Source organism: Arachis ipaensis, chromosome B4, assembly GCF_059453495.1.
Source record: "Arachis ipaensis isolate K30076 ecotype BB chromosome B4, ASM5945349v1, whole genome shotgun sequence".
Classification (NCBI taxonomy): domain Eukaryota; kingdom Viridiplantae; phylum Streptophyta; class Magnoliopsida; order Fabales; family Fabaceae; genus Arachis; species Arachis ipaensis.
This window is the reverse complement of record NC_142439.1, coordinates 16,192,143-16,215,841: the sequence shown is the minus strand read 5'-3', so window position 1 is coordinate 16,215,841 and position 23,699 is coordinate 16,192,143. Positions and strand designations below refer to the sequence as shown.

General features: G+C 34.4%; 3 protein-coding genes across 7 annotated transcripts; all 3 read right to left on the bottom strand.

Annotated features, from left to right (window-relative positions):
• Positions 1 to 4,097: 4,097 nt before the first annotated feature.
• LOC107637621 (uncharacterized) lies at positions 4,098 to 6,811 on the bottom strand. Of its 2 annotated transcripts, none has more exons than XM_016341018.3 (3): positions 6,525 to 6,811; positions 5,730 to 5,980; positions 4,098 to 4,657 (listed from the first exon to the last, which is right to left on the bottom strand). In XM_016341018.3, the coding sequence occupies exons 1-3, from the start codon at positions 6,681 to 6,683 to the stop codon at positions 4,252 to 4,254; spliced, it is 816 nt and encodes a 271-aa protein (XP_016196504.1). In that variant the 5' UTR covers positions 6,684 to 6,811; the 3' UTR covers positions 4,098 to 4,251. The 2 variants fall into 2 exon arrangements, with proteins under 2 accessions (XP_016196504.1, XP_088341390.1); XM_088485264.1 differs by having other exon boundaries at positions 5,760 to 5,980.
• Positions 6,812 to 11,660: 4,849 nt separating this feature from the next.
• On the bottom strand, positions 11,661 to 15,724 carry LOC107636134 (protein FAR1-RELATED SEQUENCE 11). Of its 4 annotated transcripts, none has more exons than XM_088485370.1 (4): positions 15,439 to 15,724; positions 13,715 to 14,742; positions 12,855 to 13,298; positions 11,661 to 12,613 (listed from the first exon to the last, which is right to left on the bottom strand). In XM_088485370.1, exons 2-4 carry the CDS (start codon positions 14,681 to 14,683, stop codon positions 11,753 to 11,755), a joined length of 2,274 nt encoding a protein of 757 aa, XP_088341496.1. In that variant the 5' UTR covers positions 14,684 to 14,742; positions 15,439 to 15,724; the 3' UTR covers positions 11,661 to 11,752. The 4 variants fall into 4 exon arrangements, with proteins under 4 accessions (XP_088341496.1, XP_088341494.1, XP_088341495.1 ...); XM_088485368.1 differs by having other exon boundaries at positions 12,846 to 13,298; positions 15,439 to 15,702; XM_088485369.1 differs by having other exon boundaries at positions 12,846 to 13,298; positions 13,715 to 14,734; positions 15,439 to 15,681.
• A 1,990-nt stretch (positions 15,725 to 17,714) lies between these two features.
• On the bottom strand, positions 17,715 to 18,460 carry LOC148566772 (uncharacterized). Its single transcript, XM_088484425.1, has 2 exons — positions 17,925 to 18,460; positions 17,715 to 17,838 (listed from the first exon to the last, which is right to left on the bottom strand). The coding sequence occupies exons 1-2, from the start codon at positions 18,458 to 18,460 to the stop codon at positions 17,715 to 17,717; spliced, it is 660 nt and encodes a 219-aa protein (XP_088340551.1).
• Positions 18,461 to 23,699: the final 5,239 nt, after the last annotated feature.

Here is a 23,699-nt window from a genome sequence, read left to right as displayed (position 1 = left end):
ATCCTAGAACTTCGTCATACAATTATAAAACTTAATTTCTAAACAGAAGCCATAAATAGGAGTAGGTATACTAAATCTGCCTAAACTCACTCAATCTTAAACCTAACCTACATCAAACAATTTCACCCTTTTTCCGTTCCTCCGTCATCCATAATTCAGCAAAGACAAGCAACCAGATAAATTCATGCACAAGTAATAGGCAGATAGTGCAAGTAGCAAGTATAGCAGGTAGCAGGATATATATACATACAGTTAGGCAAACTCAGGAAATGCATAGCAATCAAAACAAACAAATGCACATGATGCATGTCTGTCTTATGGCTGATGGGGCCCATCTGTCGGTTATCCATCCAACCCGACAAATTTAAAAACCTTAGACTGTCCCCCGTCACGCATCTCCAAGAGCCTATGCATAGGTTTCACATTCAAACATCAAGTAATCGCTCAATGGGGCTATTCATACCCGAAAATTTATACGTGTCCGATCATCCTTACGACATAAGGTCAACAGAGTGTCGAAATTCAACCTGAAACACGTGGTGGCGATATATGCTTAATATGCTTAACAAGACACATGTCCTTTGTTTTCATTAAATACCATCATCATCATTAATATTACCCACCGTAAGCTTTATTTTCTTCTTTCTTTGTCACCGAATCCAAAGAAGAAAGGAAAATCAAGAAGGCCAGAGGGAGAGAGAATGAGAAACCATGAAATTTTTGATCTTCGGCCTTCGATTTTTTTAGCTCTGTAACTCCAATAAAAAATCTAATCCGATAAAAGTGTTTGTATCTTTCTCCTCTACACGTTGGCGTCACTTTTGTTCAGTAGAATTTGACTGTGGCGTAGCTCTCTTTTTCCTTGAGTTCGGCCAATTGGAGTTTTAAGAGGTACAAACAATTTCTGACGTTTTCTTCTTCAGCGGCTCGGTCAAAAAATTTCTCCAGAATTTTCGTTGTTTTGACTTCAAGCGGAGGTACAGAATTTTATTTTAAAATTAATAATTTTTAATTTAAGGATGCCAAAAAGTTTATTGAGTAATTGCAAATAAATTGTGATTGTCTGAACTGACGGAAAGATAAGCTTTAATTAGATTTATGACTGTGAAAAATGATTGAGTTTAAAGAGTATATTTGATTTTTCATTTTTTTGATTGCTTGAATTGTAGTTGAAAAGATGTTATGTTTATGCTTTGATTAAATGACATATGAATTGAGAAATTATGAAAGTGAGGAAGTCGTAAGGGTGATTTTGGTTAGTATTACATGTTAAATGAATATGGTCGGAGGGTTTTGTAAAGTTTAAATGAAGGAGCGAATTTCCTTTAGTTTCAATAGCAAAAGATTTGAAATGGGGCTAATTCTATTGAATTAGAAAGAGGCTTACTTTTAAAGGAAACGATTTGATTATTGAAAATTATTTGATATTTAGAAACGGATTGATTAATGAAAAAGATTTGATATTCGGAATGTTTGAGAAATTATTTGATTTTAGAAGAAATGCTGCATAAATTTTTATAAAACTCTGAGGCTTTGTTTAAAGCATTATTTTAAAAAAAATTCATTTAAAAATCATAATATTCGATTTTCGATTTATCAACAAAAGTATTATGTTTGAAGTTTAATCCATTGATAAAAGATTTTTGTTTTAAGTTATGATTTGAGTTCGGTTTATTAAAAAAATAAATTTTATTTTGATTAAATGTTTAAAGAAATTTAGATACTTATAAACTAAACGTTTTAAGGTTAAGATTGAGAAATGACGAAAAGTGTATTTTTATGGTGATGCTGAAGTGTGAGAGATTATGTGGTGATGTGGAGGTATGATTGAATATGTACAAGAATAGGAAAAAATAAAGAGATTATGTGGTGATGTGGAGGTATGATTGAATATGTACAAGAATAGGAAAAAATAAAGAGATTATGTGGTGATGTGGAGGTATGATTGAATATGTACAAGAATAGGAAAAAATAAATTAATTCAACAGCAATCTCTAATCAAATGGAGAATAAATTACCATTTGTACCCATAAAAAATACCGACACTGACAAATGTATGCATATAAAAATAAAACGACAATTATAAACACGAAAGATGACCTCCGTGTGCCAAGTGTGCCAAGTGTACCCATCATTAGAATATTCTTGGCACACGGAAGCCATCTTCTATGGTTACAATTGTCGTTTTATTTTTATATGTGTATATTTGTCAGCATCTGTATCTTTTATAAGTATTCATCAAATGAACATCAAAAAATACTTAACGAAACCAAATAAATTTAGTAAAAACTATACATATAATTTCAATCATGGAACGGTGCATACAAATTAACTGTGATCAAAAGACACACTCAATTTTAAAGAATTTAAACTATTGCATCTATTAACCGCTAAATTATAAATCAAAAATCAATTCAGCCAAAAAAAATTCTAAGATTCACCTTTTGGTTTTTTCTAGATCAATTAAGTCACAGGTACAAGACTCAGAAGACATAAAATAATTCAATAGCAAGCTTTATTAATCACATGAACATCAAAAAATACTATATGTTCCCAAATAAATTCAGTTTTTGATAACCATACAAATAATTTGAAACATGGCACGGTGCATGAAAAGTAACTTTGATAAGAAGACACACCGATTTTTAAGAGAATTTAAACTAGTGTACCTCTTAATCGGTAATCCATAAACCAAAAATCAACTCGGCAAAAAAAAAAACGACAACAACAACATTCAACTACTGATTTTTTCTTAATCAACAAAATTAAAGGTCCAAGAATAATAACATATAGAGAGATTCAATAGCAACATCTATTAATCATATTTACATCAAGGAACACCTAACGTAACAAAAAAAAATCCAGTCCGTTAGAACCATACATATAAGGTGAATCATAGAACGGTGCATGAAAGTTAACTTTGATCGAAAGACACATCCGAAATAGTTAATGAAATTATAACTACTATTTCTTACTCAGCACTCTGAAACATCATTCCCTATTTACAGGAATAACAAATAGTTATTTTTCAAATTCAATTATACATTGACCATACTCAAGCCCATTATACATTGACCATATTCAAGCCCAATTTAGATCCGAAAAGATAAACACAAACGAACTAATAATCCTATTTTTATCCCATAGTTCTGAATTCTCTTATCTACTATGATTACTATGGATACAACAGCTCTCTAACAAAGCATAATGAACCAATATCATACAAAAATTAAGTTCAACTCATATATCAATCCCGCTAACATTACTTAAAAGTAACATCTACAAATTAAAAAAATCATCTTGTATGAATGCCAAACCCTATAACATGCATCCAAAACAGATAAGCAACAACCTCTGTTTATTAAAACCGTAAATTACTATTAACCTGTTATCGCAGCGACGACGATGGAGGAGGAAGACCCTGTGCGACGCGTTTCGGAGGTGATGCTTGGTGCGGCGCTGGCTAGGGCTGGTCAAGAAGAACAAAAGAAGTGGGATGGTGGTGCTTCGACGAGGCAGGGAGACATCCACCACCACGTGCGTAGAGGCAGAGCAACACAAGGTGCCGTCGGGTGGTACCTCGGAGAAGTGGATGCGTCTTCAATGGAGCGCCGGCGGTGACATGCAGCCTTAGTGGCGGCGCTGAGTTGATTTTCGAAAGCCACGCGGTTGGTCGCCGATGGACGCGCCGACGCTGCTGACCAGGGTTGACGCCGGTGACGGAAGAAGAGTCCAAAGACATGGGTTCGGTGAGGCTGCAACAGGGTCTTGGTCGATGAGACTGAACGGTGAAAATTAGTGTAAATTAGGTTTATTATAATAATTGAGAGAATTAGGTTTAACCTTAGATAATTGAGAATGTAGCTTTTTTAATGAAATGAGCTTTAGAGTCCAACTTAATAGAAATTGACAGAAATTGATTGGACCCTCTTGATTACCTAACGAAATTGTTAAATAAAACTTTGATATCCTTAAATTGCAGCATTTTTACTTGAGTCTAAAAATAGATTATGACTCTGGTAATATTATCGATAACAAACCCATTTAAATTTCTGTGCAACTAAAGACAGCCCTGGTCCAAATTGTGACATTAAAAGTTGCCAAATCCCAAATCAATCATATCTAATTCCGAATCCAAAGAAAAAAAAAAAAACAGAAGCATATTTACTTACATGATTGAATGAATGTTATACACGATAGTTTTGCGCTGACTTGGGAAAGCAATGTTTCCCAAAACATACACTTAATATTTTACAGAATATTATAGCTTTTGTTGAAGGGAGTAGGAAACACAGAAAGTAACAATTGATGACCCTGAGTCTGAGCACTATCTCTAATTGATGTGGGGTTCTCTCGGGGAACCGCGGCCAAGTGTCGTTGGTGCGGCGACTGCGGCGGAGAAGAGTAGAATGCAGAGGCCTCAAGAACCTCTCTTCTAACATTTGCTATCTCCTCACACAATCTTTGTGCTCTAAGTGCTGTTAAATATAAACCAGCTTCAAGGAACACTGTGGTTAATGCAAAAACACCAGCAGCAGAAAAAATGCCTTCTCTAACCGTATAACAATCCGTTCTTGCCTTTGACCATTTATTTAGGTGCCCTGATTCTACACTTAGTCCTGCTAGTAACAGAATTTCACCTACTGCAAAACAAAGCCTGCAAAATACTTTAAACTTTAATTTCTGTGGAATTTCATGAATTCTTATGAATTTCGATCATATCAGATACATATAACATTCAATTTCAATTTTTTCCCTCTTAGTCAAAGTAAAATTTCTATATAAACTTTCGGATATTGTTTGTCAAAAATGTTAGGTATATATTAAAAATCAGTTATTAAATTAGTCATCATATATTTGTGTATAAATATATGTATTATTTTATTTATTTTTAATGTGTATTTTATATTTCAACATGTGCTTTATATAATTTGTTAATTTGGTGACTGAATTTTTGAGTATAGGTAGTATAGTAATATAGTTGAATATTTATAATATTTGTAACCAACATTTTTCTAGAAAAAAAATATAGAAGCATCTTATTGACGATAATTATAACTCTAGTATTGACAATGTACCAAAAATAGTTTATAAAATTGGAGCATGTAGTAATGTGTTATTAGTGGACATGGGTGTCATAATCAGAATCATTAACTAGTTGTTAGGACTGATTTGTTTTTGGAAAAAAATATAGAAGCAAGATTCCCTATGGGCCACTGGTAAATGAGAATTGAAAGTAGTTTAGAAGTAGTTGTATAATTTTTTTTAAAAAAATGTTATCTGTACACTAAAATTAATTATCAATTTCAGTCGTTATATAAATACATATATTATTTAATTTATTTTTAATATATTTTATATTTTAACATATATTATATACTAATGTTTAATTTTTATGATTAATTTTAGTGTATACGTAGCATAGATTTTTTTGTCTTAGTTTAAATTAAAGACCATTTGAGTTGTAAAGCTAACCCTAGTGGTTCTTTCCAAATATAAAAAGTCTAAAGAATTAGCCTATTAGAAAAATTAAATAATGTGCGACTAAAATAAGACTTCAAATGATTGGACAATCAAATAATTAATTTGACCCAAATGACACATATTTAGTTGTATTAATTAACCAACGCTAGTAGTCGGCTAAACTCCTAAAGAATTTTAATTTGGACAAAGCTAATAACTTTATAGTTATAACATTGACATGAAATAGATGATTAATAATAAGTTACCAAGTTGTTAAGAAGAAAAATGCAGCTTGCCATGTAAGGGATTTAGCAGAAGCAGAATCAGGATCCCATGTAAGCAAAGCAGGTGATGATTTTGTTACTGCTATTAACATGTATGTGTGCTCCATTAACATGGCTATTGCTAGTCCAACAAAAGCACTTGTTGCACATAACAATGGCACTTTCCCACTCCCACTATACACACATTCAGATTTTCCATCCTTTCCTTTCTCTTCTGGGTTCATCCATGTCACCTGCCACATCATCATCACCTCATTTACCAAACTCAAAATTCTAATATATTAAGGTGGAAACTCAGGTGCAGTCGACTTTACATGAAGTTGATAATTCAGAGCCGCTAGATGATTTGACTGATTTGACTAAATTTTCATTTAACGACTTTCAGCTATCAACTTCACGTACCATATATTAAACCTATGATCATAATATGTGAGTATAATTACACAAAATAAGATATTTATCTAATGTTATATCTTGATATAAAATCTTAATACAATGAGTATATATAAGCATTAAACCGAATATTATTTAGGACATTTTTAACTATTGTGGGATTAATTTATTATTATGGTTCGAAATATAAAACTTAAGAGCATATTTTATCTGTTTTAAAATAACTGTCATTTTTTTTTGAGTTCATTGTCTAGATACGTTAATTTTTTTGATAAAATCTAAGATGAAAAGGAAAGTTATTTTAAACAGAAAAAAGATCATGTAGAGGAATATGATGCAGCAAATAGCATAAATAAATGAAGTAAAAGTTAAAAGAAATTGAACCTGAGAACGTGTGGCTTCTGCAATGAGACACAAGATGAAACACAAGAGGCCTAATAAGATTGTGAGAACCATAAGAAATGCACCAGTTTTGCTACTCAAATCTGTTCTGCTTCTTCTTGGTTCAAGGTCTGCATGTGTCACTGCCATTCTCCTTGCCATTTTTTCTTCTCAAAACAAGAGGAAAGAAGCAAAGGTTTTTTAAGAAGAAGGATGAGGAAAGGAGTTGTAGAATTGCTTGGAGCAAAGGTTGCTTAAAGGGTCAAATTAAAGATTCCAACTTTGTAGGATTTAATATAAGTAGCATAGCAAAAGCATTCCCCCTTCCACAAGGGTCAATTTTTTTTAGTTTCTATCTTCCGGTCCGCAGGTCAAGAGATAATTGGTGGCGGATTTTTATTTCATTTAAGAGTCTATTGCTGGTCAATGAATTATTATATGCACAAGGTGATATTCGAATCTCAACACTTATTTAATCAGACTAATGAGTTAACTATTAGACCGACTACATTGTTAATGTTAATTTGGCACCATAGGTTTTGTTTTGTACTTTAGCACTCACTCACCAAAACTAATTAAGATATTGTGGCTTATGACTCATGAGTCATCACAAATTCTGGCCCCTTTCACTCCAAACTTTATTGTTCCTTTCAGTTAATTCTGTTTCTCTTTTTCTCATCACAATTGACAATTATGAACAAAAGATGAGAAAAGCTACATCCTTTTAGCATCACATATAATTATTATTAAGAATAAATATATCAAACTAATTAAGTCAAATTTATTTATTGTTTTTAACCTTTATTTTTTAGAGAGTTTAGTATTTATAAAATTTATTATTTAAAATTTATAGTGAAAAAATAATTTTAAAAAATTGGCTAATATTTGGGTAAAAAAAAATTGACTTTTTAGTTGAATTCAAATATTATAGTGAAACAAAAAAAGTTAATTGTAATTTATTCTTGATAAATGGCTGGTTATAGCATTTTTTTTAATGATGTCCATATAGAATTTGAAGTTTTTAGTTAAATTTAGTTCATTATGTTCTTGAACATTAACATGGTCCATATACAAATTTAAGGAAATGTGACTACACATATATAAAAAGTCTAGAGACCAACTACAATAAAAAACCAACTAAATCAATCTCTTTTTATTTCTGATTTTGAAATTCACAAAAATAGGATAGCAGAAAATTATTTATTTATTTATTTATTTTTTTGTAAAAGATCTATTTTTCAACTAGTTGATTTGAGTTAACTTCACTCCTAATTAATTTTTTAACAAAACTTTTTTGTTATATTCTAAAGTTAAAAAACACAAAATATAAAAGTAAAAGAAATAAAATACAATTAATCCTTGTAAAAACGTCGACAACCTTAAGTTCTATAATTATGTTATATCCGTTGGTAATAACATAATGATTTTTTCACTGAGAGTTCAGAAAGAAAAAGAGAACACAAAGATTAACAGAACGGTGAGAATTGAAAATGCTTGAATAATAAGTTTTTTCTAAGCAAGAGAATTGAGGAGAAAGCGAATGAATTCTCTGCTTCAGGTTTGAGGCAAGGCATTTTCAAGATGAACGGTTGTTATTGTTCTCTATAGCTAAATATTCTTAGTTGTTGAACCTTTCTCTAGAGTTATACTATTTGTATTAGGGAAGTTATTTTCTCAATTTTAAAATTATTTTTATTATTTTAATATTTTAAATTTTTAAATAATTTAAGTAATATATAATGAAAAATAATATTATTGATTAGAGAGTGATGATATTTACTCTCTTTGTAGTCAACTTTTTTTATATATTAAATTACCATAGAAATTAGATTATTTGTCATTAATGTTGTTTCCTATATTGAGTTGATATACAATATTTCTTTTAAATTAGAGGGAAAAATATTCATGTAATATATAAATTTACATATATTCTTTAAGAGAAAATAAATGTATCAATTTAGGTCACATAAAGTAAAACAAATTAAATACTTAGCACATAAGTACAAAAAGAGCTATATTATGAGGAGGAAAATGTAAATGAGAAAGAGAGATGGAGAGAGACAAAAATAGCTGCCAATATAAACACCAAATATGTGGATTCAATTGACAAGTGGGAGTTTCATTGTCGGTGGAAATTGTGGTGCTTAATTATATATGGTGATTTATTGTGGTGTTTTTTCTTTTAATTTAATTAAAAAGAAAATAATTATACCCATAGTCCCATACACCTTATTTGTGCAATGGGCTATTTGCCTATTTCAGTATTTCTAATATGCGCTGCTTCTCTAATATTTTTCATATGTTCAGTTGTTAACAAATTATTAATAAAGAAATTCTAGAAACTCAATAAAATTTATTATTTTGATTATTGGTAGTCATTAATATTTAAAAATATAAAATAAAATATATTATTAGATTATTAGACTAAAAAAATTAAATTAAAAAAATTGAATTGATGACTAAATAATGAACAAAGATAATAAATTTTAATAATTTTTAATATTTTTTATTGATATTTTATTTTATTTATTTTTAATAAAAAAAATCCATTTTAAAAATCCCACACCCAATTAGTGCACAATATGACCAAGAATACCTCCTTTTACTCTAATATTTTTTACTTTATCTAGATTTTTAAATAACTTATTATCAAGAGTATCCAAAAAATACTAAGCTAATTAATCACAAGCATAATTAAAAAGATCCAATTGAATTCTCTAACACTTTTGCTAAAATTAGTGATTATTTTGCTAAAATCGTCCTTAACTTTTTTTCAACGTACATAATAATTATGAATATTTCAAAATGAATTTCATAGTTGTCCCAACATTCCTTTCAAGTTGTTGTCTTAATTGCGAAATGCAATCTGTGTCATTACACTTTGTCTGTACCAAACAAACATGATCCTCTTACTAGACATAACAAAACATTCAACACCATTTTCCCATAATTTTTTTATTCTTATATATATTTACTAGACACAAGAATATTCCTACTATAAGAGCTCAAATAACCACTAAGAGGGAATTATTATTTATTAGCATAGGTGCACAAGTGTTCGAATGGTATTAATTAAGGTGGATCAATCATAGCAAATCACAAAGTTAGTGGTTCTGAGCATATATAATCCCCTTCTTTAGTTCTTTTATTTATGGCTTCAAATTGCCACCATCATTGCACGCTGATTTGGTCTTTTTATTCTCGCGACCAAAAAGTGTATCTATATATGATATGATGAACCTATATGGCAGGCATGGGTCAATGCGTCATTGCTTCCCCTTTTTTTATTTTTTTTGTCAGGTGGATTGGAGAATTCCTAATTCTAAGTACAATACACACTTATACATTTTTTATATACTTATCAATTTTTTCTCCTCAGTTATAGTTGGTATGAGTTGAAACTGAGACCTTTGAAATGGAAAGAGGGCGCGTCAACTTCTTAATTAAGTGTTTTAAATTCCAATTTTCTTCAAAAAATTAAAAAAATTCCTTCAGACTTAAAAGCCTTCACTAAAAAAATGTTAAAAGAATTAATATTTTTAATAAAAAGTTATATGAAATAAATATTAATCACCGAACAATTTTTATATAAAATGTGAGACGAAATAATTTTAAGTATATTCTAGAGTTTCTCTTCATTCTTCTTTTTCTCGTACTCTCTTAGCTTAGTTCACAAACAATGATAATTAATCAGTGATATTACGTGTATAGAGAAAATTAATGATCAAATTAATTACTATTATAAAATACATATCAAAATATAAATACAAGTGCCTGATTTTTTTCCTATATAACAATTTTGATAATCATATAAATATTAAATAAAGTCCTACATATACTCGACATGTAAGCTTTGGAAATTTAAACTATTCAATAACTTTGAAGCGTGATAAATTTTGAATTAAATTGTATACTAAGCTATTGAATGATGTAAATGAGGGCATTAAGAATATATAGATTTTGATATGGAGGAGAAGTCAAGATATTCGATGAGTAATGAAATTAAGCAAGTTATTCGTTTTGCACCCCATTAAGCCCTTATCCAACTAACACTTGAATTCCCGCGTGTAATGCATAATCAACACTACAGTAATAATACTATCTCAACCTTAAAAACTCAACCCTCTACCACCATGCTTTCATCAACCACATTATTCATTTGAAAGCTATGGCTGCTTCTTCAGACAAGGCCTATTCTACCACAACCACTATAACCAGCACCAACAACCACCAAGGAAATTCTACTTCTTCTGAGGAAGTTGCTAACACAGCAACCAAATCCAATGTGGGGAAAGAATTGGCAAGGAGAGCTCTCTTGAGGTCACACCAACGTGGTAACCGGCGGCGCAAGCCTGCCAGTAACGCTGCCAAATCGTTGCCGAGCAGGCTAAGTAAGGTTTCATTGGGAGATGATTCCTCAGATTCATAGGTTTGGTGTATGACATAAGCTAGATTTTATCATATTGTAATAAGGGACACTTTCCAAAATGGCATGGAATGTAAATATAGAAGGGGTTAATTACCGAGGTTATGTTAATACTAGTAATTAGGATTCATAGTCAAGTAGTGGCAAAGAGAGGTCATAGGTTATGTACAAAAAAAACATTATTAGAATATTTTGGCAGAGACTCCAAAGAAGAAAGTTGTACCATTTGTTGGAAGCAATCCTCTGCATTTGTTTGGCATTATTAGAACTTGGAAGAGGGAAAATTTCCATGTATTAGCTGTCCATTCTGTTTCAATTTTCAGGCAATGTTTCTACAGAAAGTGCAAATAATCATTCCTTTATAGAGAGGTGAAATGACCATTCCTTCTCAAATAGGTAAGAATCATATTGTATGCCATATTGTCATTTCTTTCTTCTTTTTTTCTATTTTTTTTAAAAGACACACTCTACCATGTTATGCAAGTATCTAAACTCTATGATTACAGCACAAGGTCCACTAAGTAATCAATGTCTGCAATTCTTGCTTCAAAGGAAATTAAGCATAAATATTTATGCCTTTAATTTGAGTAAATCAAAGTTATGAAAGATCAGAAAACACCAGAAGTGAATTCAAGTAGGCTGAATTCTTAGGCCACAAACTGAGTGATAGAAACTTAACCATTTGTGTATTGCTGAATATGGAAGACACAAAATGAGGAAAAATTAACTGATTAACTAATATTGAAATAACAACAAAAGAAGCATTTACTTTGTACATCAATAATAGCAATAATTTCCTTCAAATCTACAAATACCCTAATCCATCTCCACCTAGATTATCACCTGCCATTATTGAGCAATCGGAAGGATCATGCACATATTGCCCACACAACGGCCCCGGAAACTGCCTACGCTTCCTCGTGACATCAACGACATCCCTCGCCCTTCTCTCCTTTAGCTTTCCTAAGGCAATACTATCGTGGGGGTTTGCAAAACCATGAATTATTCCATCAGTATCTTCTACCTCTGGTAGGATCAATGAATCCGACGAATAACTATATGTGATGTCATTCACCCCATGTGCCGGCGGCCTTGGAAGGGCTTTGATACGTGAAAGCGCCACAGACATTTGCTCGCAAGCAACATCAAGGCGTTCCTCTGTTTCAATGGATTCCATTATAAGCGTCGAAACCATGGATTCCAAAAATTGCATCCTTTCAGGCTGATCCCTTGTTGTTACGCCCCGAAACTGGTTGACAGAAGACAAACTACCACCTCTCCAACGGGTGGGTAGGTATTGGTCAGGGATGTGAAAACAGTTATTGGTCGACATGACACGTAGAACATGTCTGCATAAGGTTCCTGAAAACTCAAACAGGTGGCAGCTGCAGGTAATGTGCGCTTGACAAGGAACCCAAAATACTTTGCAGCCTCCGTCCGTCTGAGTGTGATGTCTGACCTGGAAGCAACCTTCATCCACCAGAAAGGATGCATACTGCGGCGCCAAAACTAGCTCATCCTGGAGTTTACTTAAGGCATAAGGTGTAAGGACAGTGGCAGCATGAGATTCGACAGGCGAGCCTGTTTTGAGGCACACTTTCTGCGCTTTCCGTTGCATTTTTTGCTTCAATCCAGCCCGGTCGTTAAAATCAACAATATCTGCTACCTGCAAAAACCAACCACCAAGACACCTGTAAATAAAATTCACTATGGCACGGCGTATGCATATCAATAAAAATGAAGAGTGCATTTGCGAGCTAGAATCATGATAGAAAAGGGAGGGAATGAAATGGCTTTATGAGTAAAATGGAGTCCATTTTACATAGTAAGCCCTTCCCTTCCTACCCTTTTTCTCCAAAGTTCCAAATCACAAACACACCCTAAAGGAAACAAATTACATCACAGACTTGCTCAACAAAGTGGTCCAATTGAGATTGAGCGCTCAAGAACCGTTGGATGAAAGCATTAATGGACTCGGATTGACTTGTGCTGGTCAATCCTGCAAAGAAGTAACGCCTCAAGAATGGTAGAGCCCAAAACATCCTTAATGAATGTAGGCTAATAATATGTTTGTTCGTGTGGAGTCGATATTTATCAATCATTTGTCTCCACCCTTCTTCGAAATCTTCCATCAGTTCCAAATTGTAGAGCTGGAGGAAGTCAGCTTTCCACTCGTCATAATGAGATCCAAGTAGAACAGAAAACCAGTCAGACAACTTAGAAAGAATATGCCATATACAAAAGGCATGTTTTGTTTCTGGCATTTCAACAGCAATAGCTTCTTTCAGCCACATGTTATGATCAGTTAATATTGTTTGCGGAGCTTTTCCTTTCATGAAGCCCATGAAAGCCTGCATGAATGTCAATCAGGAAAATAAACTAATCAATCATGTCTTAAGAGCATCGCATGAAGGAAACCGAGTAATAAAGATAGACACAAAGGCATCAGTCAATGGACTGCATGTCTTCATCATTATTCTTCTTTAAAGAAAAGAAATCATAAATCTAAAGGTATGTTTCAAAAAGGGTGTGGAAATTTTCAGGGATGAGTTTTAGTGTAAAGTTACACATGTAGCTCATCCTTGAAAATTTCCACTTCATTTTAGTCCCAAGCCAAAGTTACCCTGGGTATGGATTATGGAATCGCACACATGAATATTTTCCACTTCACTTTTCTCTTGCAAAATGCTAGAATTATTGAAGCTTTGGATAAAATAATTAATAAATAAAATACACGATATCAATTCCTAGCAAGAGATAATCTCACCTTTAAAGCCCATGAAAAAGACTGCATATTTTCATCCCGTAGAAGTGTGCAACCAAAGAAACAAGTCATCCCATGATTGTCCACTCCAAGCCAAATTCCCAACAGCATGTCATAGGCATCTACTCGGTGTGTGGTGTCAAAAACCAAAGCATCTCCAAATGACTCGTACGATTGAACAGATGAGCTGTAAGACCATGCAATATGCTCCAGCCTGTTATTACTGTCTATCTTGAATTCATACTTGAAATTTGGATTTTCATCTTTTAATCTCTTGCACATAGCAATTAGATCAATGGCATCATTGTCTCTTTCAACATTTCTGAAAGACTGCAACAGGTTTCTCACATCCATTTCTGTAAAAGGAAGGCAACCGACTTTGATGCCTTTCTCTAGTTCCATCAATCTTAACATTTGCCTCACTGACATTCCTGCTTTAGCAAACATGCATATGCGGCTCTTGTCATCAGGAGATATTGTGCAGTATGCCGGAAGAAGCCGCACCTCATTAGATTTTAACAACTCGTGATTGTGGACATTGCTAAAGCCAGTAACACGCCACTCAGGGACATCAAAATCCGACTTTTTAACAATACGCAAGTATGCTTGGCAACCACAACGAGATGATTTGCGGTTCCTTTGCATCTTCCCATCATCAGAAGGTTTGACCTGGGGGTATCCACCACGATGGCAAGTAAAATCCCTCCTTGTGACTCCACGACCAACACCATCCTTCCCTCGAGTGCGGTGTCGCCGAATTGAAAAGCCACACTGCTTAGCAAAACTGCAATAGAATTCATAAGCAGCTTCTTGAGAAACAAATCTCTGACCAATAAAAGGAACAAGGTTGACAGAAGTCTGTCTTGATAAAATTGTCTCCTCTGGTGTTTCCTCAATTGTGCCAATCTCATCCTGAGACAAATCTGTGCAATTCTCGGACGATTCCAGCACCAGACTGGTTCCTTCTGACATTTTGTCCTTTTGTAATAAATAGAAGGATTTTTTTTCTGCAGATGTTTAAACCTGAAACACTAGAAACAAGGAAAAAAATCACCTCAAATATGATAACAGACTATGGAATTTCAACACTCCACACAACAATTTTTATCCTTCCAAAACACCCTAAAAACAAATCATCAGACACATGAAAACCCTCTAACTGAAAAAGCAAGTAAGCAACATAAAGAACATCGAAGTAAAGCACAAAAGCCCTTTTTTCTCCTTGGGATTATAAAAAGTGTATCCGATCAAAAGAGAGTCAGCAAAGTGACTGCATTCCTTGTAGAAGGGAACATCACCCTCAGTAGTTTAGTTTAGCCAAGGCACACTTCCAATTGGATGTCAGAACACCCTAAAAACTGATCAACTTCAGAATCTACATTTGACAGGTGTATGGATACCAATGCACATGATATTCAAGACTTCACCTAAGGCTCAACTTGTTAACTCATAAGGGTTAAATCCTAAAATCCTAAACTTGATTTGGGAATAAGAGCTATCCAGTTAACCAAAGAGTGTCATAACCTTGACAGGTACAAATACAAATATAGGAACTCTCTCAAGAGAGTCACTTCACTTGCATTTCTACTTCATTGTCCAAGAATCTCAAATACCCCATTTCACACAATTACAATAATAATAATAATGATGATGTATTGCAAAAAAGGAATAAACTTTCTAAAATTGAAAATCTTGAAAAGAGTATGAAAATGGTTAGGAGATCTTACCAGGTTAGGATCGGTGGCGGGTGGCAGAAGGAGGAAGGGTTAGCAAACTGAGTTCAACGGTCGATAACAAACTCTAAGGTTCTATATGTTTTGCGCTAAAACAATTAATATTAATAACTAATAAATAAAATAAAAGAATGAAGTAGTAAATGAAGATTGAAGTGGCGGGGAGTAGGAGGAGTAAAGCGCATCCCAGGGAGAAGGATAATGATTTGCAAGCACGATAACCTTATCGTGCGCCGCGGGGATGCACACTGCGCATCTAACTTTGCTAAAACCTAACGGTGTAGACTAGAACCCATAGTAGTCGGGTCGGGTCGGATTTAATCGACCAATCCATTTACCCGTCCCCACTTACACCTCTGCCTACTGCCTACTGCCTACTGCCTAACACAGTAACACTCTTCAACTACTTCAGCCTTCAAAAGTTGCAGACATTTTTTAATTCGAATAAAAAAAATAGAAACGTCCAAAGAAAAAAGGCAATAATAGATGACCAAAAATCGTTCCAAATCTGCATGGAACTCTGGATCATGTATTACATATGTACAATCCTAGGCCTGCAATAAAGAACATTTCGATGGTTTAGCCAAAGTTGTTACATTTAACATCTATTGTTTCTAATGACAAAAATAAAAATAATAAAGTATTATTTTAATCTCTAATATTTAAATTAAATTTTAATTTAATTATTAATATTTTAAATATTTTATTTTTATCTTAAATAATTTTAAATAAATTTAATATTATTCTACAATTAAATTTAACACAAATAATTAATAGAGTGAGTGACATAGATATTAATAATGTAATTATTAAGTTATATTTTTTTTTTTGTATTAGAAAAACACAACTAAAACTTTTTTGTAATATCTTATTTTTTTCAATTTTTTCTTGTACAAAATATCCTAATTTTAGCAATTAATCATTAATGTTCTAGAATTAAAAGAAAATTGTTATGTTGGTGACTGTTAGTATTTTACTTAGAATAAAGCTCTACATTCAAGCAAAATACTGAGTTAAGTCCCATTTTGGTCTCTAAGATTGGCAAGTTGCACTGATTTAGTCCTTCAGATCCCGATTGCACTAAATTAGTCCCCCAGATTCGAAAAAATGCACCACGTTAGTCCTTATCCTATTTTCGGTCACCGGAGCACTGACGCCGTTAGTGACGTGGCCAAATATTGCCACGCTAGACACACTAATGGTTAGATAACGTGGCTTAAAATTTGATTAGTTCCAATTTAGTCCTTATCCCCTTTTTAAAACCTGAATTCATCCCGTGACTTCATCATCTTCTTCTTCTTCCCATTTCTCTCTGGTTCTTCGTCTCCTACTCCTTCCGAGTTTACCATCATGATTGCAAATGGGAGCCAGAGTTCCATGCGGTCCAACACAAGGAGTTCCAGTCGAAGTAGAGCATCGGGTGTTCCACAGTGGTGTGGGTGTGGGTGCTGCCCTGTTCTTCGATGGTCCACAACAGAGGCTAACCCTAACAAGTCATTCTTTGGGTGTCCTAACTACAATGTTAATGGTAAGAGGTGGTGTGGTTTGTTTGTCTGGGCTGACATTGGAGAAGAAGACTTCAGAGGAAGGATAATTTATACTGTGGATGGTGACCAAGTTAGGGTGGATTTAGCTTGGAGAATTGGAAAATTAGAGGGTGAAGTTAGAACCCAAAAAATGTATATTTTATTTCTGGCTTTGTTTATAGTGTTTGTTGCTGGTTTTATGTTGGTAGTTAAAGGTTGAAGATGATTTTGTTTTACTGTGGTCAGGGTTAATGTGTAGTAGAAGAAAGAAAAAGTCTCCTTCTCACATTTTCAAGTTGTTAGTCATTGATAAACGTGAAGCAAGTTATTTTCTGTCATCCAATGAAATTGTTGAAAAAAATTACAAAAAAGAAATCTAGGGTAGCATAATTAAAGCTGGAACAAATTGTCATAATAATGATAATAATATGTTACCATATCAATAAGTGTCAACAAAAGTAACAATACCCCTGCTATATTAATGACAACTCTTTCAGAAAAGTAAAGACTTGTTCTAAATCCAAAATACACCCATGCTAAAGGATAGAGAGTGCCATCATTGTTATATTGTATCCAAATATATAAACAGTCTACTACCATAAAATCATGCTACAAAACAAAAAGTATTATTCACAAAAAGATTCACAGTTTTATCCAAAATAGGCTGCACAAATCAAGTACATCTTCATTTCTTCTTCCTCGGTGGCTTGAAGCCAGGTGTTGGGACAAATTTGAGAAAGTTGGCTAATGTGAAAGATGTGGCTGAGCTTGCTCCTTGTAATGAATCCATAGTGACCGATCCTGATGATGATGGTGAGGACCTCCTTCTGGTCTGCAACTTGAATGGCCTCGCAGATGGATCCTGTTTCATTTAAATAGGACATAATTTTAGTTGAATGTGCATAGGAATATTAAATATGGTTTGTGAAACTAAATGCATCTACCTCTTGACTTTGTTGGGACTGTTGTGCATCCGAGTAGTTTGATTGGGAGAGGTCGATCTCAACCACCTGGGCATCAACTGGTGCAGGTGCCTGAGCAGGGGCTTCTGGAGGAGCCTGAGCTTGTGCATTGGGTTTTGTCTTAGCAGCAGCGACAGCTGCAGCTGCAGTAGCAAGAGCTTGAGCAACATCAGCTGCTCTCTTTTTTGGACAACCCCTCTTTGTGTGCCCCTTCTGTAGATAGTATCTGCAAGTAAAGGGTTTAAGTTGTCTCTTTAGAGTCCCAGTTGTCTTAAATTTCTTGCTTCCTTCGTTATCCTCATCTGCATCCTTTCTCCTTTTCTTTGTGAGTGGTCCTATCTTCTTCTTTTTCTTTGGAGCTTGTGGCCTATTCTGCTCAAATTTATCCCAAAGAGATTGTCCAGGCAATGGATTTATATAATGTGTATAAGTGTCTCTATAGGCGTCCATGGTGAGCCACTTATGGCAGAAATCTTCAGGTCTCTTATTCACCCTTGCGATAGCCACACACGCATGCACACAAGGCATTCCTGAAGTAATTAACAAAGTAATGTGTTATTAAAGTATTTAATTATTCGCAAATAAAGAGGATCTAAAGGCTGGTTAGTTACCCGTTAACATCCAAAATTGACATGTGCACAGTCGCTTGCCCAAATCCACCACCATGTTAGTTGGATGACCATGCACTTCAAACTTCTCATACTCATCATCTCTAGTCCAGATTGACATCCAACTTTTAGACTCCTTCCTGATCTTGTCCACCTACTTTGAACCACAGGTGGTAGCTTTTCCACATGGTTGGCTAGCTTAACTTTGTTTTTAGCGATTGTTCTCATGACAAACATTCTGACCTCCTCAAGTAGCGTGATGATTGGCTTGGCCCTTGCTTCTTTGATTCTTGCATTAAAGACCTCGCATGCGTTATTGCAGATATTATCAAGTTTAGAAGCATGACTAAATGCTGACTTTGTCCACGAGTCCCTAGGCCACTTGTTCAGGTAATTCCAGGCCTCTTCATTAATTTTCTTAATCTTCTTCATGTTGTCAGAGAAATCTTGATAAGTGGTTGATCTTGCGCATTCCCAAAGTAACCCCCTTAACTCTAAATCTTTTCACTGCTTGTTAAATTTCCTCCATAAGTGCCACACGCAGAATCTATGGTGGACATGAGGCATAACCTCCTGGATTGCAGACAGCAAGCCCTGCATGTGAACACAATACATGTCGTGATACATAACAGTCCTTAAGATATGATAAAGGTACCCATAATAGTTCCTAACTTTTGTTTAATGAACCTGAAATGGTCCCTTACATTTAAATCGTTCCTTATTACTGTTCCTAGGTCACATTACACATAAAGAAAACTGTTCACAAATATTTCCATCAGTCAATACACAGCTTTTCAGGCCAACATGTCAACAATTAACGAACAATTTACATTAACTAGCAGTATGCTAACTTTTGATAACTTTTTTGTAATAATAGAGTATACTATGAAAGGGCAAGGTTTACCTTTTGCATGTCGCTCATAAAGCACCATTTATTTTCTTTATAGTCTCCGAGGTCCTCATGGAGTAGCTCCAGAAACCACCTCCAATTCTCCGTGTTTTCGACATCCACAATTGCCCATGCTATAACATAGATGTGATGATTTGCGTCCTGACCCACTACTGATAAAATCTGGCCTCCAGTCTGTGTTTTAAGGAATGCCCCGTCTAAACCAATCAGACGCCTACACCCTGCCTTAAAACCATTCTTGTACCCACTAAGACATACATACATCCTCTGAAAGATCACCTCTCCATCTGGTTGTGGGATGGTGCCAATTCTAACTGTTGATCCTGGATTACACTTTAAGAGTATTTTTCCATAGTCCCTGACCATTGCATATTGGGCCTTCTCGTCTCCATATACCACAGCTCTAGCGTCTGCCAAGTCTCTAGAAATTGAATTCTTATTTAACACCAGGTCACACTTAGACTTGAAGTACACAGCTGCCTCACATTGTCTGAAGTTAGGATATTTCCTAACCTTCTTCACTAACTTGCTAGTCAACCAGTTCCTATTTGCAGCTCAGTTAGTGGCTTCTCTAGCACATGTGTGGTCATCACTGAAAGTTTTTATCTGCCAACATGTTTTCTCATGATCCCGTGAGGCATAAACCACCCAATTGCACTCCCCAGCCTTACAGACAGCCCTACATCTCACAGCATCGTTCTTAATAAACTGAATCCATCGACCTTCTTGAATTGTAAACTCTCTCACTACCTCTCTGAACTCAGACTTTGTATTAAACTTCATCCCCACCTCAAATTTTAAATCACCGAACCGAATGCCATCTCTAAATACTGGAAATACATCATCTGGCTCTTCTTCAGAAAATTCATCTTCCGAAGGAGGAGGAGTCTTTATTTCCTCAGAGTGCCAAGAGTTGGCCCCATCAGACTCTGTTCCAGGATCCAAAGCATTGTCCAGGCCTTCATCTCCTGTGACAGGGACTTCTAAGAAACTTAAGTCCACCTCACACTCCTCATCATCCACCACCAATGCATCATCATCGTTAATAAACTTCCTCTTAGACTTTGCAAGTGCCTCAGCAGGTGCATGCTTCAACCTAGAGTCTCTTTTCTTGGTTTCACATTTTTTTTTCAACTACATCATCATCACTTAAGCTATCATCTCTCCCAGGTTCATATGAACTGTCCTCCGTGGTGTATTCATCTTCAGAGGAAGACAACATCAGAACTTATTTTTTCTTGTGATGTTGCTATACCTTCCTCACTTTTGAACCAGACCTTGTGCAATAGGTTTTAGTAGTAATTTTGGGCTTTGGATTTACTTTGGGCTTGGACACAGAATTCAGGTTGGGCTTGGGCTTGGAGACATTCTTCAGGTTGGCCTTGGCCTTGGAGGAGGATGTAGTATTGGATTTCGGATTTGGGTTGGCCTTTGAAATGGGTTTAGTTTTTGGGGTAACTAGAGGAGTCTTACTAACAGGCTTTGCAGTAGTAGCTTGGCTAGGATTAGAGTTGGATGTAGTAGTGGGATTATTTTTTTGGGGTGTTGGGTTATTAGCACCAGGTTCTGTTGGTTCTGTGCTCTTGGGTGGTGAGGTATTATGCATTGGTTCATTGTTGTTAGAGAATGGAGTGTCATTAGCAGGGGCAGTGGGTATATTAGTTTGGTTTAGGATCTTGTCTAGTAGGGGTTCATTGTCGGGTTCATCACTAAGCACTCTGAGCTTATCAAGGTCACCCTCAACATACACAACAATCTCATTCCCCTCAAGAATTTCTGGTGTTGAAACTGCATGCTCAAAGTAAACATCAACCAGCCCATCATTCTTTTCAGCCATGAAACACATCTCTCTCAACTCATCGTCAGAATTCAGAGCTCTTAAACCACTATCTAAACTCCTCCCGGGAACATGCCACCAACATTCTCCTATCCTATCATATCCTAGTTTTTTTATAATAATTTCTCACCCAAAATACATCTAAAGTATCTACATCAATGTCACCAACGCATGCCTTCTTATCAGGAGAATATATAGTCATCCCTTTTTCATCTTTCTGAAATTTTTTCCCATGGTGGAACATAATATCTAACTGCACATCCATCTGCATGATTAAAAAAAATTATTTTCATCACCAGTTCCACACAATGATCACTTTAAGATAGTTTTCATCAACTACATTCATACATGGTAGAGAGATATATCAAAATAAAACACAGTTATCCACCATCAAAACAGAGCATGAAGACAAACCCCTAAAAGTAGTGCCACACAACATCGAAATAAAACCCTAGCACAAAATCCACTACAAACCTTAGAAAATAACAATATACAAACCAATAAACTATGATCAACAACCATCAACGCATTCCCTAAAATTTGAAAAAATAAAATTTTAATCTCTTCACTAACCTCGGTGACGGAACAGAAGCTCCTTGTAGTGGCGAACCAACTCCTCAGACAACCGTACAGTGTTCACTCGTGATCCAACAATCTCCAGAAATCCTATTGCAGTTACCCGTTCCTATTTTGAGTCACTCATGGAAGAGAAACGTTTTTCCACTGCGTCACTCATGGAGGAGTTGAAGACGAAGAGTGGAGACAAAAGAGGGATATGCAAACGTTTTGTTTTCCATCACATACAAACGACGTCGCTCAAAGGGGTTTTTTAGCGCCAAATCAAAAACGACGTCGTTTTATAGTGTCCAGCGTGGCAATATTTGGCCACGTCACTAACGGCGTCAGTGCTCCGGTGACGGAAAATAGGATAAGGACTAATGTGGTGCATTTTTTCGAATCTGGGGGACTAATTTAGTGCAATTGGGATCTGGAAGACTAAATCAGTGCAACTCGCCAATCTCAGGGACCAAAATGGGGCTTAACTCCAAAATACTTAACCAAGTCTAACCAAGATGTTATAACAACTTTTCAAATCACGCGCCTCCTTCTCTTTTTCCTTTTCCTTTTTCTTCTCCTTCTCTTTCTCTGTTTCTTTCTCCTTCTCCTTCTCCTCGTCTTTAAGTAATTTTTTAACTGTTTGTTCAAATCTGAATCGAATTCGGTTCATTTGTGAATTGAGTTAGGTTCACTTGATACTACTTTTAAGTATTCACCAAATCTGTTATTCCTTAAGAAATCATGTTCATCTCTTAGTTTAACTGAGTTTATTTGCATGCAGAAATGAATTGAAATGTACTTTTCTTGCTGATTGAATGTTTATCAGTTTTTATTTAAATCTGAATCGAATTCGGTTCATTTGTGAATTGAGTTAGGTTCACTTGATACTACTGTTGAGTATTCACCAAATTTGTATCAAATTCGGTTCATTTCTGGATCCAAATGAACCTCAATTAAAAGGAGAGAAAAAGAAAAAATGCAGCAACAACAGCAACAATAAAAGAATGATGATTGAGAGAAGAAGAATGCGAAGACGAAAAAGGAGGAAAGCGAAGAAGAAGAAAAAACGCGAAGATGAAGACGAAGAAGTGTTATTGAAACGCCCGTGTGTACACGCTGGTGTAATGAAAGTGGTTTTTGTTGAGTTTGGGCCTTCTTGATTGGACTTAGATACAAAAATGTGTGAATGTGTAGTTAGACTGTTTTACTTATGTTCTAAAATCAAATGATATTAGTTCTTTAATAGATTAATTGTTCAAATCAAATTTAACGGTGAGATAACATTCAATCCGTTTGAAAACTTTTGAAACTAAAATAAGACATTTAAAATTTATTAAAATTAAAATAAAAAATTTAAAATGTTAAAGCTAAATTAACACTTGGTCTAAATATTGGAGACAAAAATAATGCTTTACCAAAAAAAAATTATTCACATAACATGAAAATAATAGTTAAAATGTTTATATATAACTAACTTGAGTTGACTTAGTATTAATTCTCTAGTCCGTTTGATAAAGTATTGGGAGTTTGAATTTTGTGGTGTATATGTAATAATTTATTGATAAATAATAAAATTTTAATTTATAATGGATCAATCATTGACCTACTAAATTAAACAATAATAAAATAAAATATTATTTTATATTATTTAATCAAATATATTAAATTATTTAACAATCCTTGTTATCTTCATTTCTTGAAGAGGTCTCCATTAGAATAGTCAATCGATAGGGAATCACTTAATGGAAAAAAAAAATGTTTGTAAAAATTAGCGGTCAATTTGGTTTTATATACTTTTTACTTTTAGAAATTGTAAAAAATAATTATTATAAGTTAATGAGCTATAGCTCAAAG

Coding starts and splice junctions, on each gene's coding strand:
- LOC107637621 (XM_016341018.3), bottom strand. CDS start 6,683: ATGGCAAGGAGAATGGCAGTGACACATGCAGACCTTGAACCAAGAAGA. Junction 5,981..6,524: donor CAGAAGCCACACGTTCTCAG/GTTCAATTTCTT, acceptor ATGATGTGGCAG/GTGACATGGATGAACCCAGA. Junction 4,658..5,729: donor TTTTTCTTCTTAACAACTTG/GTAACTTATTAT, acceptor AGTATTTTGCAG/GCTTTGTTTTGCAGTAGGTG.
- LOC107636134 (XM_088485368.1), bottom strand. CDS start 14,683: ATGTCAGAAGGAACCAGTCTGGTGCTGGAATCGTCCGAGAATTGCACA. Junction 13,299..13,714: donor CTTTTTCATGGGCTTTAAAG/GTGAGATTATCT, acceptor ACATTCATGCAG/GCTTTCATGGGCTTCATGAA. Junction 12,614..12,845: donor TTGTTGAGCAAGTCTGTGAT/GTAATTTGTTTC, acceptor TGGTTTTTGCAG/GTAGCAGATATTGTTGATTT.
- LOC148566772 (XM_088484425.1), bottom strand. CDS start 18,460: ATGCCTTGTGTGCATGCGTGTGTGGCTATCGCAAGGGTGAATAAGAGA. Junction 17,839..17,924: donor GATGCACAACAGTCCCAACA/AAGTCAAGAGGT, acceptor CCTATTTAAATG/AAACAGGATCCATCTGCGAG.